The 18,296-nt window shown below is 42.7% G+C and overlaps 2 protein-coding genes across 4 annotated transcripts in view; one reads left to right on the forward strand and one right to left on the reverse strand.

The window, feature by feature from the left end:
* Positions 1 to 18,296, reverse strand: part of FRMPD3 (FERM and PDZ domain containing 3) — a 1,010,703-nt gene that overhangs the window by 518,741 nt on the left and 473,666 nt on the right. The window lies entirely within an intron of this gene.
* LOC134948014 (uncharacterized) lies at positions 3,764 to 9,417 on the forward strand. Its single transcript, XM_063935780.1, has 10 exons — positions 3,764 to 3,869; positions 5,042 to 5,175; positions 5,685 to 5,720; positions 5,828 to 6,323; positions 6,391 to 6,540; positions 6,943 to 7,032; positions 7,156 to 7,239; positions 7,344 to 7,541; positions 8,263 to 8,466; positions 8,589 to 9,417. Exons 1-10 carry the CDS (start codon positions 3,764 to 3,766, stop codon positions 9,182 to 9,184), a joined length of 2,094 nt encoding a protein of 697 aa, XP_063791850.1. The 3' UTR covers positions 9,185 to 9,417.

Raw genomic sequence — 18,296 nt, forward strand, 5'->3', positions numbered from 1 at the left:
CCAGAAACAATTTAAGGTGTATTGAAAAAGCCAGAAACTATATTAAATGTATTGAAAAAAGCTGGAAATCATAGTACAGGTTGAGTATCCCATATCCAAATATTCTGAAATACGGAATATTCCGAAATACGGACTTTTTTAAGTGAGAGTGAGATAGTGAAAACTTTGTTTTTTTGATGGCTCAATGTACACAAACTTTGTTTAATACACAGAGTTATTAAAAAGATTGTATTAAATGACCTTCAGGCTGTGTGTATAAGGTGTATATGGAACATAAATGAATTGTGTGAATGTAGACAAACTTTGTTTAATGCACAAACTTATAAAAAATATTGGCTAAAATGACCTTCAAGCTGTGTGTATAAGGTGTATATGTAACATAAATGCATTCTGTGCTTAGACTAGGGTCCTATCGCCATGATATCTCATTATGGTATGCAATTATTCCAAACTACAGAAAAATCCCATATCCAAAATACCTCTGGTCCCAATCATTTTGGATAAGGGATACTCAACCTGTATTCTATTCTAACAGATCATGGCAACCACAGGGGAAAAAAAAATTCCACCATTTTATGCCCCACACAGTAATGCACCCTGCACCATATTATGGCACATACCGCAATGCCCTTGATCCATGATGCCCTACAGTAAAGCTTCTAATTACTTTTAAATTACCTGCTCATTGCCAAGGGTTACATATCATGCGCTGGGTGTTATGCTGGTTGCCCGGGGTTTCATGCTCTGGGATCCATGCTGGTTGGCAGGGATTGCATGCTCTGGGATCCATGATGGTTGTAGGGGGTTTCATGCTCTGGAACGGGTGTCATGTTTGATGCCAGGACTGTGTAATGCTAGTTGCCAGGGCTGTGTAATGCTAGTTGCCAGGGCTGTGTAATACTAGTTGCTAGGGCTGTGTAATGCTAGTTGCCAGGGCTGTGTAATGCTAGTTGCCAGGGCTGTGTAATACTAGTTGCCAGGGCTGTGTAATACTAGTTGCCAGGGCTGTGTAATGCTAGTTGCCAGGGCTGTGTAATGCTAGTTGCCGGGGCTGTGTAATACTACTTGCCATGGCTGCTCATTGTCAGAGGTGTGTAAAGCGCCCGCCAGTATCTCCCCCTCTTCTCCTCCTCCTCTTCCCGCTCGCCAGTCAGGTGATACAGCTGCATTTCATGGTGCTCCCCCTCCTCCCCGTCATTACTACTCCACTCGTGACGTCATGACCAAAACTCCACCCCCGGGCAGAGTAGTAATGACGGGGAGGAGGGGGAGCACCATGAGACACCTAAAGTGCCATGGCGGGTGCCCCGTGCGACCGCACACATCAGCCGCCACAAGAAATAGCACTGTTATATAAAATCAAGAGAGATGGGTCGATAGTTGGAGAGAGTGTTTGGATCAAGGGTTGGTTTTTAAGAATAGGAGAGATGAGTGCATGCTTGAAGGCAGAGGGGACAGTGCCTGATGAGAAGGAGAGATTTAGAAGGTAGGAAAGATGAGAACAAGCAGAAGGAGAGAGGTAGCGGAGGAGGCGGGAGGGGATAGGGTCATGTGGGGAGGTGGTGAGGGGACAGGAACGAATGAGGGCCATGACTTCCTCTCCAGATGCATGGGAGAAAGATGTCAGAGTAGGTGCGAGGGATGGGGAGGGTTGGTAAGGGATGGGAGGAGGCTGGTTACTGAGGGTCTGGTGTGATGTGATGTCCTGACGTATGTAGTCAATTTTGGATGTGAAGTAAGTGGCAAAGTCAAGAGCAGAGAGTGAGGAAGGGAGACAAGGTGGAGGTGGGCAAATGAGTGAGTTGAGAGTGGCAAAGAAGCGCCGGGGGTTGGAAGACTGGGAGGAGATGAGGTTCTTGAAGTATGACTGTTTAGCAAGAGAAAGGGCAGCACTGAAGGATGAGAGCATAAGTTTGAAATGGTGGAAGTCTGCCTTAGAGCGTGATTTCCTCCAGTGTTGCTCAGCGGTACGTGAGCATTTTTGCAGATATCTGGTGCATTTGGTGTGCCAGGGTTGAGGTGTTAATTTGCGAGGGTGAATAGTGGTTGGTGGAGCAACGGAGTCAAGGGCAGAAGTAAGGGATGCATGGTATGTGGAAGTGGCTTGTTCAGGGCATGAGAGAGAGAGAATAGGAGAGAGAAGTGAGTCAAACAGGGAGGAAAGGAATGTGGTGTCAATAGCTTCAATGTTACGCTTAGTGATGGTAGCCTTAGGAGGTAGGGATGGGGAAGCCGAGAGATAGGTTAAAGGAGAGCAGGTGGTGGTCAGAAAGGAGGAAATGGGGAGTTGGAAAAATCAGAAATATCACAGCGGTGAGTGAAGACCAGATCTAGTGAGCCCCCATTCACATGTGAGGGTGAGGAGGTCCACTGGGAGAGACCTAGTGAAGAGGTGAGGTTAAGGAGTTTAGAGGCAGGGGATTGTGTGGGGATGTCAATAGGGATGTTAAAATTGCCTAGGATAATGGAGGGAATGTCAGGGTGGAAGGATAAAGAAATATTATTAGGTAGACACTGAGTGATGTGGGGAGTATAAGAAAGCTTTGACATAGTGTTAAGTAGGTAAATAGGTTGAGGGAAAGTGGAAGTAGGAGAGGAGACTAAGGGAATCAGAGCAGAAGAATTGAAGAAATGCAGATGAGAAAAGCAGTGTAGGCTCAATCAGTGCCAGATTAAGGTACACATAGGCCTGGAGCGGAAATTCATGGAGGGCCTATTGTGTGCCGCTGCAGAGGGTGTGGCCAATGCTGTGGGGGTGTGACTATTTTTGTTGGGGTCATGTCCAGTGCTGTGTGGGCCTGGGGGGCGGTCTGCATGGGGTATGGCCTGTGCTATGGGGTGCGGCTAGCATTATGAAGGGCATAGTGGATGTGGACCGGTGACGGTCTATGGTGGGATCATCTCATAACATTACCATGAGATGGTTTTACATATAATAGCTAGGGATATGTATGAGAGGAGAGGAGCTTGGACTTAAAGGATTGTATGAGGGGAGGGAAAAAGGATGGAGCACCAGCACCCACTATATACTGTCACCCCAGTGCAGGGCAGACTGAGGTGACAGTATATGGTGGGGATATCTCATGTCATTACCTGTAACAGCTGCTGCCACAGGAAAAAATAATAATAAATATATATATATATATATATATATATATATATATATATATATATATAAAAAAACATATATATAGTCCCAGTGGTCCAGCACTCCATAAAATACAAAACAGCTCAGGTTGGTGCCAGCACAATATGGCAATGTAGTACATGGTGGTGCAGAACTCAACAAAAAAGACAGTTATACATATGGCATTAATGTCAATGTTTCAAAGTATTAACACTATCTTCAGGATAATGTTAACACACTGAAACGTTGACATTAATGCCGTATGTATAAGTTCCTTTTTTTGTCGAGTGCTGCACAGGTTTTTATTTCACCTGTAGAATAGCACCTTGCAAAAAAATAAAATTTGACTTGCACTGAAAATTCAAAGGAGTGCTGCCTGGCCCTTGTATGAAAGGGATTGACATGCCAGTCACCCAGGGAACCCACCCATTCCTGTATCTCTGAAGGAAGGCAACCTGGCTATTGTGTGTGTGTGTGTGTGTGTGTGTGTGTGTGTGTGTGTGTGTGTGTGTGTGTGTGTGTGTGTGTGTGTGTGTGTGTGTGTGTGTGTGTGTGTGTGTGTGTGTGTGTTAAAATATTAATTTTGTTTCATTTGTAAAAACACAACAAAATGCAGGGGGGGGGATGCATCGTTATATGTGGAAGTACTGCAGTGCCAAGAAGCCAGCAGCCAAGAAGCCAGCAGCAAGAAGACAGCAGCCAAGAAGAAGCATATTTTTCTTGCATGTTTGGACTGGTTTTGGTAAGTGGCATAAATCTGTGTTGTCCGTCCACCTGCCCATCCGAACCTGCCATGTGGCCACATGGGCCACCCGTTATCCCCCCTGTGCCATGTGGCCCCCGGGGGCCCCGACCCCCACCCACCAGTCTGAGCTTGCCATGTGGCCACATGGGCCCCACCCCGTTATCCCCTCTGTGCCATGTGGCCCCCGGGGGCCCCGACCCCCACCCACCTGTCTGAGCTTGCCATGTGGCCACATGGGCCCCACCCCGTTATCCCCTCTGTGCCATGTGGCCCCCGGGGGCCCCGAACCCCACCCACCTGTCTGAGCTTGCCATGTGGCCACATGGGCCCCACCCCGTTATCCCCTCTGTGCCATGTGGCCCCCGGGGGCCCCGACCCCCACCCACCTATCTGAGCTTGCCATGTGGCCACATGGGCCCCACCCCGTTATCCCCTCTGTGCCATGTGGCCCCCGGGGGCCCCGACCCCCACCCACCTGTCTGAGCTTGCCATGTGGCCACATGGGCCCCACCCCGTTATCCCCTCTGTGCCATGTGGCCCCCGGGGGCCCCGAACCCCACCCACCTGTCTGAGCTTGCCATGTGGCCACATGGGCCCCACCCCGTTATCCCCTCTGTGCCATGTGGCCCCCGGGGGCCCCGACCCCCACCCACCTGTCTGAGCTTGCCATGTGGCCACATGGGCCCCACCCCGTTATCCCCTCTGTGCCATGTGGCCCCCGGGGGCCCCGAACCCCACCCACCTGTCTGAGCTTGCCATGTGGCCACATGGGCCCCACCCTGTTATCCCCTCTGTGCCATGTGGCCCCCGGGGGCCCCGACCCCCACCCACCTGTCTGAGCTTGCCATGTGGCCACATGGGCCCCACCCCGTTATCCCCTCTGTGCCATGTGGCCCCCGGGGGCCCCAACCCCCACCCACCTGTCTGAGCTTGCCATGTGGCCACATGGGCCACACCCCGTTATCCCCTCTGTGCCATGTGGCCCCCGGGGGCCCCGAACCCCACCCACCTGTCTGAGCTTGCCATGTGGCCACATGGGCCCCACCCCGTTATCCCCTCTGTGCCATGTGGCCCCCGGGGGCCCCAACCCCCACCCGCCCGTCCTTAGTGCTGCATGTTCTATCATGTTCAATGTATTGCTGCATGTTTACTTCTGTTTTTAAAAACAGCGTTTAGAAGAATGTCACGTGAAAAGAGACAGAGGCCAAACCCTTCTCCAGTGTCTTCAAATCCTGGTAGTGATGAGGAGTGGCAGCCTGAGCCAAGACAGACTTCAGGGTCTATGCATCATCAACAGACACAGGTATTTTTTTTTAAAAACCAGTTGTTCACAAACTCCTCCACCAATCCACCATATCCATCCATCCATCCCCACCCCTCCACACGCATGCACCCACCCCTCCACACACATGCACCCACACCTCCACACACATGCACCCACCCCTTCACACACATGCACCCACCTCACCATCCCTCCACTCACATGCACCCACCCCTTCACACACATTCACCCACCCCACCATCCCTCCACTCACAAGCACCCACACCCACCATCCCTCCACTCACATGCACCCATCCCTCCACTCACATGCACCCATCCCTCCACTCACATGTACCCACCCCTTCACACACATTCACCCACCCCACGATCCCTCCACTCACAAGCACTCACACCCAACATCCCTCCACTCACATGCACCCACACCCACCATCCCTCCACTCACATGCACCCACCCCACCATCCCTCCACACACATGCACCCACCACAACCAATATTTTTATTATAATGTTGTAACTTTTGTTTTTTAACAGGGAAATAATGAGGATACTGACACCTCTGAGGCTGAGGTACCTGCTCACTCGAAATAAAAAAAAATAAGGCTATCCGATCTGCCAGATTTAATAATGCAGAGAATGATGCATTAATAGATGGTGTGGACAAATTTTATGAAAAGCTTTTAGGTCATCGCTCTGCTAAAACTCATCCGAGTGAAAAGATGAAAATTTGGCGGAAAATTGCAGATAATGTTACTGCAGTTTCTGGTGTAGTCAGAGAAGTAGATGTATGTAAAAAAAGATACAGTAATTGCAGGAGATGCACCAAGAAAAAAATGGCTAAAGAGCATAATTATAAAAAAGGTACAGGTGGAGGACCGCCGTTGGACATAACTTGGCTGCCCTGGGAAGAAAAAATCATGCATAGAATGAATCCGGCTATGATTCAAGGCTTGCCAGCAAGCATAGATAGCAGCATTTCCAGGCCTGCTATAAGCACAGGTAATAATTCTAACCAAACCACCAATTTTTATTGTCTTTCATTTAACATTTTTTTGGGTCATTATTATCAAAAAAATACAGATATAAGAGAATCGATGGAAAGACATCAAGGTCCATCAACAAGTGGTACTGCTCACAGACACTCTCGGCCTTCAGTCTCAAGTCAGGCACAAAGTAAGTATGTGAAATAAAAATTGTATCCTAATGTAAAATTTTTTTACTAATGTATTATGTTCTAAAGGTGGAATTCATGAAAAAACTTATATGGAAAGTCAACAAGGAAGACCAAGCAAAAAAATACGCACTGCAGAAGTAGAAAAAAGGGCAAAATCCCATCACCCTAAACAAACCAGGATGGCATCAATGGTCAGCAGAATACACAGTGAAGAAGGTATTTCAAAAGTCATGTATAATAAACTCAAGTATTCCAAACCACATTACATGTTGTGTTTAAAAGTGCTGCTCCTGTATGTCATATTTAATATGGATTAATATGTCAGACTATTTTGAATGGTAAGAAAAAAAAGCTTCAAAAGCCGGCCAAAAGTAAACTTCACCTCATTTTCAATAAATAAGAGTACCATGTATTCACCACCAATTAAACCAAATAAAACAGTAATAACTAATGTGACACAAGATAATACGTATATTTTGGATTATCTGTCATTAATCCATGCCAATTTTTTTGTATAGGTTTTTTTTTTTTTAAATCTAAAAAAAAAATTACAATACTTCAGACTTGCCTTAGTATTAAGGTGATTAATATTTATGCATAAAACTCCCTTTAATACAGATCCCATTGAAACTCATCGACCAAGACAAGTTCAGGTATCTGGTAGCGGGAGTAGACAAGCCACAGCTTCAAAATCTTCAAAAAGTCAAGGTAATTACACTATTACCAGATAATATCAAGCAATATTCTTCTCAGCAATAAAGTAGTGTACATTGCATTCATTTTCTTTAACAAAAATTGGTATACCTCTAATGCCCTAATTACCAAATTTAGGAGAATCACAGCTTTTAAGTAAACTCGCTGAAAAAATGGCATCAGCTGCTGGAACATCTACCAAAAAGACAAGTAAAAGTCAAGGTAAATCTATTAGTTAAATAATTGAGTACGATTTAAGTTTGTAGTAATGATGGAAACTAAAACTGTTTTGCAAATTAATCTAATTAAACTCTCTTACTAAGCAGGTAGATTGACCATGAGTCAACTGACAAGTGAGGATGTGAGAAGAAATGAAAAAGCTGTAAAAAACATCCAAGCAGATCAGACACCAGTAAATTTAATTCGTAAAAAAATTTCTGAAAAATTGACACCCTCACATATTCTGGAAAGCAGCTCCGCTGCCATATTGGCGAAAACCCAGGACCCACAGCCCACTGCAGAAGGTAAAATTTCAAGTTTGGACCATATCCTGAAATTTTGATGCAACCACCAATACTATTTAATGCGAAAATGCAAGTTGAGTTCCCCAATTTTACAATGTTTTACGGAAATAATCATGTGCCAATATGCTTCGTGACAACTATGGTTTAAAAAAGTGTGAGGGTGTATGACCATTGCGTAACATTACACACCATTCTGCCAAAAGTAGGGTGAGATCATCTCTTATATTTCTCTGATTGACATGCAGTTGCTCTGGCTTTGAAAAATGTAATGGAACATCACAAGTTATGTTGCACACTTGAGTAACTGAGAACAATGTATATGGGGATTAATTCCAAGTTCATTGCAGCAGGAAATATATTTGCAGTTTGGCCAAACCATGTGCAGTGCAGAGAGAGTTAGATTTGGGTGGGGTGTGTTCAATCTGCAATCTAAATTGTAGTGTACAAATAAAGCAGCCAGTATTTATCCTGCACAGAAACAAAATAACCCACCCAAATCTAACTCTCTTTGCACATGTTATATCTACCCGCCCTCCCCCTGCAGTGCACATGGTTTTGCACAATTGCTAAGAAACTTGCTGATGCTATCAACTCATAATTACCCCCATTGTAAAAAGCAAATCGAACCTACACATTTGAAGCGTATTTATGTACTTGCTGAAAACACATATTTAATGTAATGTATTATGATTAATATTTTTAAAATTTTCTTCAATTGTAGATTTAATTTCCACTTCTCCTTCAAGCCCAATAAATGAGCCATTTCAGGAACCAGAACAAGAGAGTACAAGATTATCTGACGTACATACCAACACATCAGAGGAGCTGATTGATTCTGCCACATCAATTACTGCTGCATTTTCCCATGAGGAAGATGTCGAACCTTTAGATGTATCTGATAGGACACAAGTTTCATCTCCTATAGGTACAGTAATGTGTAACTAGTGTATTCCAATTTTTTTATTTTTCTAAAATGTGAACTATACGCAAGTATGACTGAATAATATTTAATAAACATTTTTATTTAATCTATATATTTTTTTATAGAAAGTCAATTTCAAGTGTTGGAGGATATACGAACAGGTCTTTCAACAGGGACTACTGAACGTGTGAATGACATTGCGAGACAAATGGAGAACAGACAAGAAACCTTCCGTGTAACTGTAGATCACCGTCTCCTAAAGATGGACGAAACACTGGGACGTTTCTCTGAATATCTAAGAGACGTGACAACCTCCACTTCTGCCGTGTTACAGGGCATAGAGTCCAAAATAGGTACCATGATTATTGCCTTAAACAAACTTGTGGACAACACTTCGTGTCAGGGAAACAGCCTACAAATCATGCAGACCAGCCATAGCCAAACTGCAGCAAATACATCTCTAATAGCTACACAACTCCAAACTATGAATACTATTATGTTGAAGATGTTGGCTGCTTTGAGTCAGGGACAACACCATCCTGCCATTCAAGAATCATCTCAAACATTTCCAGGTTTTGGACAAGAGGGACAATTACATGGATTGGACTCTGGTGATGTCCATCCGCAAATGCCAACATGTCCTAGTCCTGCTCCTCCTGATAGTGCAACCACACCAGGACCATACACGCAACAACAAAATCCAGATGAATCAAATTGTTAATTCTTACTTGTCCTCTCAAATTGAACCAATGTCTAAGTACTACTTGTTGAGATTTGCACTTTTATTTTAATGTAATACATTTTACATTTGTTTATTAGGGTAAACAAAACTGTATTTGATTGTTTGGCGTCTTGCCTACATGATTTGTTTCTGTGCTTCTGGATGCTTATGTGTGTGCACTGTTAAATGGAGGGATATACACTATACCTATATATTTTTATAGGTATACTATACTAATTAAATTGATATTTATAAGAAAAAGTCTTGAACAAATAACTTTTATATAAGTTTATAAAAAAAATTGAAATAAAGCAAACTCAAGTATATTGTTTACAGTTAATTGCCATTTACAAAACAATTTAAATTCATCACTTTAATAAACACATTTAAAAAACCTTAAATTATTTGATATTGTAAACTTTAAGAAATTCTAAACTTTGCAACCTTCAGTTCATATTTGATCAGAAAGTTTATTTGGTTGTGTTTAATGGATCAAAGAAAAGTCCAAATCAGTGTTCCTGTGAAAAACATAAAGAAGACTGGCCTTAGTCCACACTTGCAACCAAAAAGCTAGCGTGGCCACAGAGGAAGCAGGGAGGGGATTTGGGGGATACTCACCAGAAAGGATACTGAAGGGATCCCTCAACATCAACCTCATTCTGCCAGGAAAGAAGTGGAGAGGCTATCTCACTGCAGGGAAGGATGGATCACAGGAGCCAGGGACAGGTATGTGTGGGCACAAAGGAGACGCCTCTCATGGAGTCAAGGTTAACGCTAGCTGCAAAAAAAAAAAAGAGACACACACACACTGGGCTTAGTCCACACTTGCAAACAAAAAGCTAGCGTGGCCACAGAGGAAGCAGGGAGGGGATTTGGGGGATACTCACCAGAAAGGAGACTGAAGGGATCCCTCAACATCAACCACATTCTGCCAGGAAAGAAGTGGAGAGGCTATCTCACTGCAGGGAAGGATGGATCACAGGAGCCAGGGACAGGTATGTGTGGGCACAAAGGAGACGCCTCTCATGGAGTCAAGGTTAACGCTAGCTGCAAAAAAAAAAAAAAAGAGACACACACACACTGGGCTTAGTCCACACTTGCAAACAAAAAGCTAGCGTGGCCACAGAGGAAGCAGGGAGGGGATTTGGGGGATACTCACCAGAAAGGAGACTGAAGGGATCCCTCAACATCAACCTCATTCTGCCAGGAAAGAAGTGGAGAGGCTATCTCACTACAGGGAAGGATGGATCACAGGAGCCAGGGACAGGTATGTGTGGGCACAAAGGAGACGCCTCTCATGGAGTCAAGGTTAACGCTAGCTGCAAAAAAAAAAAGAGACACACACACACTGGGCTTAGTCCACACTTGCAACCAAAAAGCTAGCGTGGCCACAGAGGAAGCAGGGAGGGGATTTGGGGGATACTCACCAGAAAGGAGACTGAAGGGATCCCTCAACATCAACCTCATTCTGCCAGGAAAGAAGTGGAGAGGCTATCTCACTGCAGGGAAGGATGGATCACAGGAGCCAGGGACAGGTATGTGTGGGCACAAAGGAGACGCCTCTCATGAAGTCAAGGTTAACGCTAGCTGCAAAAAAAAAAAAGAGACACACACACACTGGCCTTAGTCCACACTTGCAACCAAAAAGCTAGCGTGGCCACAGAGGAAGCAGGGAGGGGATTTGGGGGATACTCACCAGAAAGGAGACTGAAGGGATCCCTCAACATCAACCTCATTCTGCCAGGAAAGAAGTGGAGAGGCTATCTCACTGCAGGGAAGGATGGATCACAGGAGCCAGGGACAGGTATGTGTGGGCACAAAGGAGACGCCTCTCATGGAGTCAAGGTAGCAGCTAAAATTATATTTAAAAAAAACAAAAACACAAACTTAACATAATTGAAATAGCAACTTCATTCACATCATAACTAATATACAAATTTCATACCTGATGGGATATAATTTTTTTTAAAAAGCCTCCAACTAGTAAATTGAAAAATTTACAGAATGCGCTTCAAACAGCAAACAAGTAAAACCAAATGGCCATATTTTAAACAACAAGGGCCAAACTCAGATGAAAATCTCAAGCACATTCTTCTGCAATAAAAAAAAAAAAAAAAATTAGTATGATCAGTATCTAACAAGCACAAACAAATTGAAAGGCAATTAAAAAAAACTCACCAGTGAAGAATCCATCTATTAGTGTTTGACGAGTATCACCTCCATCATTCATACCCTCAAGTGATGCTGTGCAAATGTCCGAATCCGGCCAAACACCTGGATCTATATTCTCCGGATATCGGTTTGCAACACAAATGTTATGTAAAATGCAACAAGCATTAACTATATTGCAAACTTTATCCGGAGAATATAACAGCGTACCCCCGGACCTGTCTAAACAGCGAAACCGGGATTTAAGCACACCGAAGGTCCTTTCAATTACACCCCTCGATGTAATGTGCGCTTTTTGGTACATATGCTCAGCATCACTATCGGGATTGGACAATGGGGTAAGAAGCCAACTCTTGTTAGGGTATCCACCATCACCTTTAATAAATAAATGGGTGAAAAAATAAATAAATAATAAACCACAATTAAAAAATTTAAATCAGATTTTGAAAAAAAAACTCACCCAACAGCCACCCATCCGGCATGTTGCAATCTTCAAAATCACGGAACACGGATGACTGGCTCAAAATAAAGGAATCGTGGGCCGACCCAGGGAAGTCCACAAAAAGATTGGTTATTTTCAATTTGGCATCACACACCATCTGAACATTCAAGGAATGGAAAGATTTTCTATTACGAAAACACTCTTCCATTTGCCTTGGTGGTGCGATCGCCACATGAGTGCAATCTATCGCGACCAGAACATTGGGAAAGCGTGATTTCTCAAAAAAATCCAATTTGACCTCCCTCCATTCGCTGTCAGTGCTTGGAAAATGAATAAACTGGGTCGTTAATTTACGGAAAGCCGTACAGACCTGAGTTAAAATACGCGACAATGTGGGCTGTGAAAAACCGACTGTTTGGGACAAAACTGGCTGGAAAGTGCCAGACGCAAAATAATGTAATGCAGCCAGCAGTTTAGACATACCACTGACTGCGTGATTAGTGGGCACCCGTGGTTCAAGGTCCGGCTCCATCAAGTCATACAGCATATGGATTGAACGAGAGGATAAGCGAAAGTTCTTAATCACATCCTTCTCGGAGAAGTCTGCCAGCACACGCCTACAACGATAGTTACGTGGGCGTAGGCGTGGAATTGAAACGCGCTCTACCTCACCACCTGGAGCAATTGACTGATCACCTTCCTCACCTGTCCTGTCCTCCTGTGTCACAACAGCAGCCTGGATCATGAACATCCAAACTGTATCAGTGAATGGCTCCATGATTGTAGACAGAGCTAAAAAGTTGTCAAGTAATAAATCCGCAAACTAACCGCAAAAAAACGTATCCAACAGCAGACTGCACAATTGCTGTGTTTCTCCTTGAAGTCCCAAGAGAGGAGTGACAGATTCCTGTCAGAACTGGAGCAATGCATCCTGGGGACTTTTGCATTGCATCATGGGGATTAATATTACAGTAACCAAAATAATTATTTAAAAATGCTTTTAAAAATATAAAAAAGATAAATAAATAAAAAAAAACATTGGGCACTCTTTTAAAAAAATAAAACAACTAAACTATTGTCTTTTTGCAGCAAAAAAAAACCTTTAAAATATATTTCACCTACTCAGCAGTAGGTGAAGTAAAATGGCGATAAGTACCCGTCTAAACGGCCGAAAAAAATCGGTTGCGAAAAATTGAATATCATTCAGCGATAAACCTATCTTTAACCATTGAAAATCGGTTACGGGCGAAAGCAAAAACTAAAATACACATATCACCCGATAAACACGTAAATGAATATACCGATAACTTTTCACCTGGAAAAATGATCTCGTGACCGCAAATTAACGGGTGTTAAGACGTTATCGATTTCAATTGAATATCCCTAAAATACTGTATAGTCACAAAAAAAATGTATATCTTAGAACAACCTAACAAAAATGTGAGTACTGTATATACAGTAAAAAATCTACAAAAAAATATACTTAAAAATAAATATAATTCAGTGATAAACAGTATTTATAAGACAACTCTGACTAGTTCTTAACAGCTTAAAGTCGGTCAAAAAAGCAGGGATTATATCTCCTTAAAATTACTGAATGATGCATCTACTATACACATTGAACAAAAACCTATGTGCACAAGTTTACTTGGCAATCATATAATGAAACGTGAATGGAACGAAGATTCTATTAGCTAGAATATACAGTAATTTTTATTGTTATTATTTTGTACAATAAAAGAACAAAGACGCAAATATAAGACTAACAATCAGACATTCCCCCCCCCCCCCCCTCACAATAAAATAATATAACAATGCAACACATTACCTGCACATTAGGCCAGTAAGAATCTGATCTGGTCATTTTTCAAGGGTAAGCCAGTGGGTAATGCAAATATATTATTATGCAATTATTTAATAAATATAGTAATCTTATAAGGATTGAGTATCCCATATCCAAAATGCTTGGGACCAGAAGTATTTTGGATATCGGATTTATCCGTATTTTGGAATAATTGCATACCATAATGAGATATCATGGCGATTGGACCCAAGTCTAAGCACAGAATACATTTATGTTTCATATGCACCTTATACACACAGCCTGAAGGTCATTTTAGCCAATATTTTTAATAACTTTGTGCATTAAACAAAGTTTGTGTGCATACATACATACAAACAATTAATTTATGTTTCATATACACCTTATACACACAGGCTGAAGGTCCTTTAATACAATATTTTTAATAACTTTGTGTATTAAACAAAGTTTGTGTACATTGAGCCATCAGAAAACAAAGGTTTCCCTATTTCAGTTTCACTCAAAAAATTCCGTATTTTGGAATATTCTGTATTTCGGAAATTTGGATATTGGATACTCAACCTGTATAAAGAAATTTTAGATGATGTTGACAACGAGATACTATACATCTATATCCTTTATAAAGTGAGAAAAGTAGAAAAATTGAAGAGAACAAGTATGTCCTTTATGGGAATGTGTATTCTAAAAGTAAAGTATCTTGTGTGTCCTATTTGGAATCATAGCGTGTGAAAATAGTGAAATATGTCTTATGTGCCATTAAGTGACAAATATAAGTAAACCCATATGGAATTATACAAATATAACTGTTCTAACATATATATCAGTGTACAAAATTTAGTATTTCTTATATAGAGTTTAGAATTAAAAAAGTGAGCATGAATACATTTTTGATTATGTGTATCTCTATTCTCTGAACATCCACTTGTATATTAACCAATACCAATACTTTCTAACCCACATTATTCCAATCCATGCTTTTTTATATATATATATATATATATATAAATATATATATATATAAATATATATATATATATATATATATATATACATACACTGCTCAAAAAAATAAAGGGAACACAAACAACACAATGTAACTCCAAGTCAATCACACTTCTGTGAAATCAAACTGTCCACTTAGGAAGCAACACTGATTGACAGTCAATTTCACATGCTGTTGTGCAAATGGAATAGACAACAGGTGGGTATTATAGGCAATTAGCAAGACACCCCCAATAAAGGAGTTGTTCTGCAGGTGGTGACCACAGACCACTTCTCAGCTCCTATGCTTTCTGGATGATGTTTTGGTCAGTTCTGAAAGCTGGCGGTGCTTTCACTCTAGTGGTAGCATGAGACGGAGTCTACCACCCACACAAGTGGCTCAGGTAGTGCAGCTCATCCAGGATGGCACATCAATGCGAGCTGTGGCAAGAAGGTTTGCTGTGTCTGTCAGCGTAGTGTCCAGAGTATGGAGGCACTACCAGAAGACAGGCCAGTACATCAGGAGATGTGGAGGAGGCCGTAGGAGGGCGAATACCCAGCAGCAGGACCGCTACCTCCGCCTTTGTGCAAGGAGGAACAGGAGGAGCACTGCCAGAGCCCTGCAAAATGACCTCCAGCAAGCCACAAATGTGCATGTGTCTACTCAAACGATCAGAAACAGACTCCATGAGGGTGGTATCAGGGCCCGACATCCACAGGTGGGGGGTTGTGCTTACAGCCCAACACCGTGCAGGACGTTTGGCATTTGCCAGAGAACACAAAGATTGGCAAATTCGCCACTGGCACCCTGTGCTCTTCACAGATTAAAGCATTTTCTCACTGAGCACATGTGACAGATGTGACAGAGTCTGGAGACGCCAAGGAGAACGTTCTGCTGCCTGCAACATCCTCCAGCATGACCGGTTTGGCAGTGGGTCAGTAATGGTGTGGGGTGGCATTTCTTTGGGGGGCCGCACAGCCCTCCATGTGCTCACCAGAGGTAGCCTGACTGCCATTAGGTACCGAGATGAGATCCTCAGACCCATTGTGAGACCATATGCTGGTGTTGTTGGCCCTGGGTTCCTTCTAATGCAAGACAATGCTAGACCTCATGTGGCTGGAGTGTGTCAGCAGTTCCTGCAAGATGAGTGCATTGATGCTATGGACTGGCCCGCCCGTTCCCCAGACCTGAATCCAATTGAGCACATCTGGGACATCTTGTCTCGCTCCATCCACCAACGCCACGTTGCACCACAGACTGTCCAGGAGTTGGCGGATGCTTTAGTCCAGGTCTGGGAGGAGATCCCTCAGGAGACCATCCACCACCTCATCAGGAGCATGCCCAGGCGTTGTAGGGAGGTCATACAGGCATGTGGAGGCCACACACACTACTGAGCCGCATTTTGACTTGTTTTAAGAACATTACATCAAAGTTGGATCAGCCTGTAGGGTGTTTTTCCACTTTAATTCTGAGTGTGACTCCAAATCCAGACCTCCATGAATTAATAAATTTGATTTCCATTGATAATTTTTGTGTGATTTTCTCAGCACATCCAACTATGTAAAGAACAAAGTATTTAATAAAAATATTTCATTCATTCAGATCTAGGATGTGTTATTTTAGTGTTCCCTTTATTTTTTTGAGCAGTGTATATATATATATATATATATATATATATAACACTCTCCTTGGTCTGGCACTCCTCTTTCCCGCAGGGAATCTGCTCCGGTGCCCTCCTTAAGCAAGATAGCTCTGGATATAGAAAATGGAAGGCGGCACTCAGGAGACTTTCTTGAAGGTAGAAAACGTGCTTTTAATGTGTAACGTTTCGGGAGACGTACTCCCTTCTTCAGGACACAGCAATACAAGTGATCACAGTGAAAAAACAAACTTAAATACCTTACTAGTTCCTGGCTCGGCCACCTCCGTCACGGCCAGCGGCGTCCCGACCTCCGGAGCCCGCACTTCCGGTTTCGGCAGTACCCGCCCCTTCCGGATGACGTTGCTCCGTTGCCGGGCGACGCAGCTGCGGGGAGGACCCACACGAGCAGGGAACCTGTATAGTCATGGCAACATGTTGCCATGACAACCAATAGAAAATACATAGATATGACAAACTGTGCAAATCGGACCACTTGCGTGGATATAGCAATGCATAAATATTTAAAAGACACATCTAATGCCAAAAAGGCACACAGTGCTGTGCACAATAGATAATGTGAAGAACATGTTATGCTCCATAAAAATCTGTGATCTAAAACTAATCTCACCAAAAGAATACATACTAACATAATTAAGTGAAAAACATAAAGACACATACTGCTGTCAATTGTTATGTCTAATCTTGATGGGTACGCATACAGCAGACTACCATACAGATCTACAACTATATAAACTCTACCCTCGTCAATCAGCCAGCAGTTGGAGGGGGAAACCACTACCTCTCTCACAGGTACGTGGGTCCCCATATATACATCTGTCTGGAACTTATTAATGATTCCAGTGCTCTAGCTTAGATGCACTGTCTACTGCTGGCTGATTGATGAGGGTAGAGTTTATATAGTTGTAGATCTGTATGGTAGTCTGCTGTATGCGTACCCATCAAGATTAGACATAACAATTGACAGCAGTATGTGTCTTTATGTTTTTCACTTAATTATGTTAGTATGTATTCTTTAGGTGAGATTAGTTTTAGATCACAGATTTTTATGGAGCATAACATGTTCTTCACATTATCTATTGTGCACAGCACTGTGTGCCTTTTTGGCATTAGATGTGTCTTTTAAATATTTATGCATTGCTATATCCACGCAAGTGGTCCGATTTGCACAGTTTGTCATATCTATGTAATTTGTTTTGGTTGTCATGGCAACATGTTGCCATGACTATACAGGTTCCCTGCTCGTGTGGGTCCTCCCCGCGGCTGCGTCGCCCGGCAACGGAGCAACATCATCCGGAAGGGGCGGGTACTGCCGAAACCGGAAGTGCGGGCTCCGGAGGTCGGGACGCCGCTGGCCGTGACGGAGGTGGCCGAGCCAGGAACTGGTGAGGTATTTAAGTTTGTTTTTTCACTGTGATCACTTGTATTGCTGTGTCCTGAAGAAGGGAGTACGTCTCCCGAAACGTTACACATTAAAAGCACGTTTTCTACCTTCAAGAAAGTCTCCTGAGTGCCGCCTTCCATTTTCTATATATATATATATATATATATATATATATATTTTAACAGTAATTTGCCATTAAATTATTTAGTTTATCAAATCAACCAGTAAATCTGGAACTAGTGCTGTAAAAAATAAATAAATAAATAAATAAATATATATATATACATATATACATATATATATATATATATATATATATATATAGGTTCTCGGCGGCGCGGTACTCAGCTTTTCAGTATGAAAGATGCGGACAAGGTCTGCTTATCAACGTTTCAATATATTTTCATCATTTTGACTATCAGTGCCTCCCGAAGTCATTTAAACAAAGACATTTATTATAATTAAATCAAGAAGATGACACAGAATATATGTCATAAATATCTTCTTTGTATTATTTTTTATAATTAATCACAGGAGAGGCACTGCCTCCCCTGACTGCATGTCCCTGACATATCTTGTGGCAAGGATAACAAACACAGGGACTCAGATGAACACTTTCTGTGTTTATTTTGAACAGCAAGTCACCACATAGC

Source organism: Pseudophryne corroboree, chromosome 8, assembly GCF_028390025.1.
Source record: "Pseudophryne corroboree isolate aPseCor3 chromosome 8, aPseCor3.hap2, whole genome shotgun sequence".
Lineage (NCBI taxonomy): Eukaryota > Metazoa > Chordata > Amphibia > Anura > Myobatrachidae > Pseudophryne > Pseudophryne corroboree.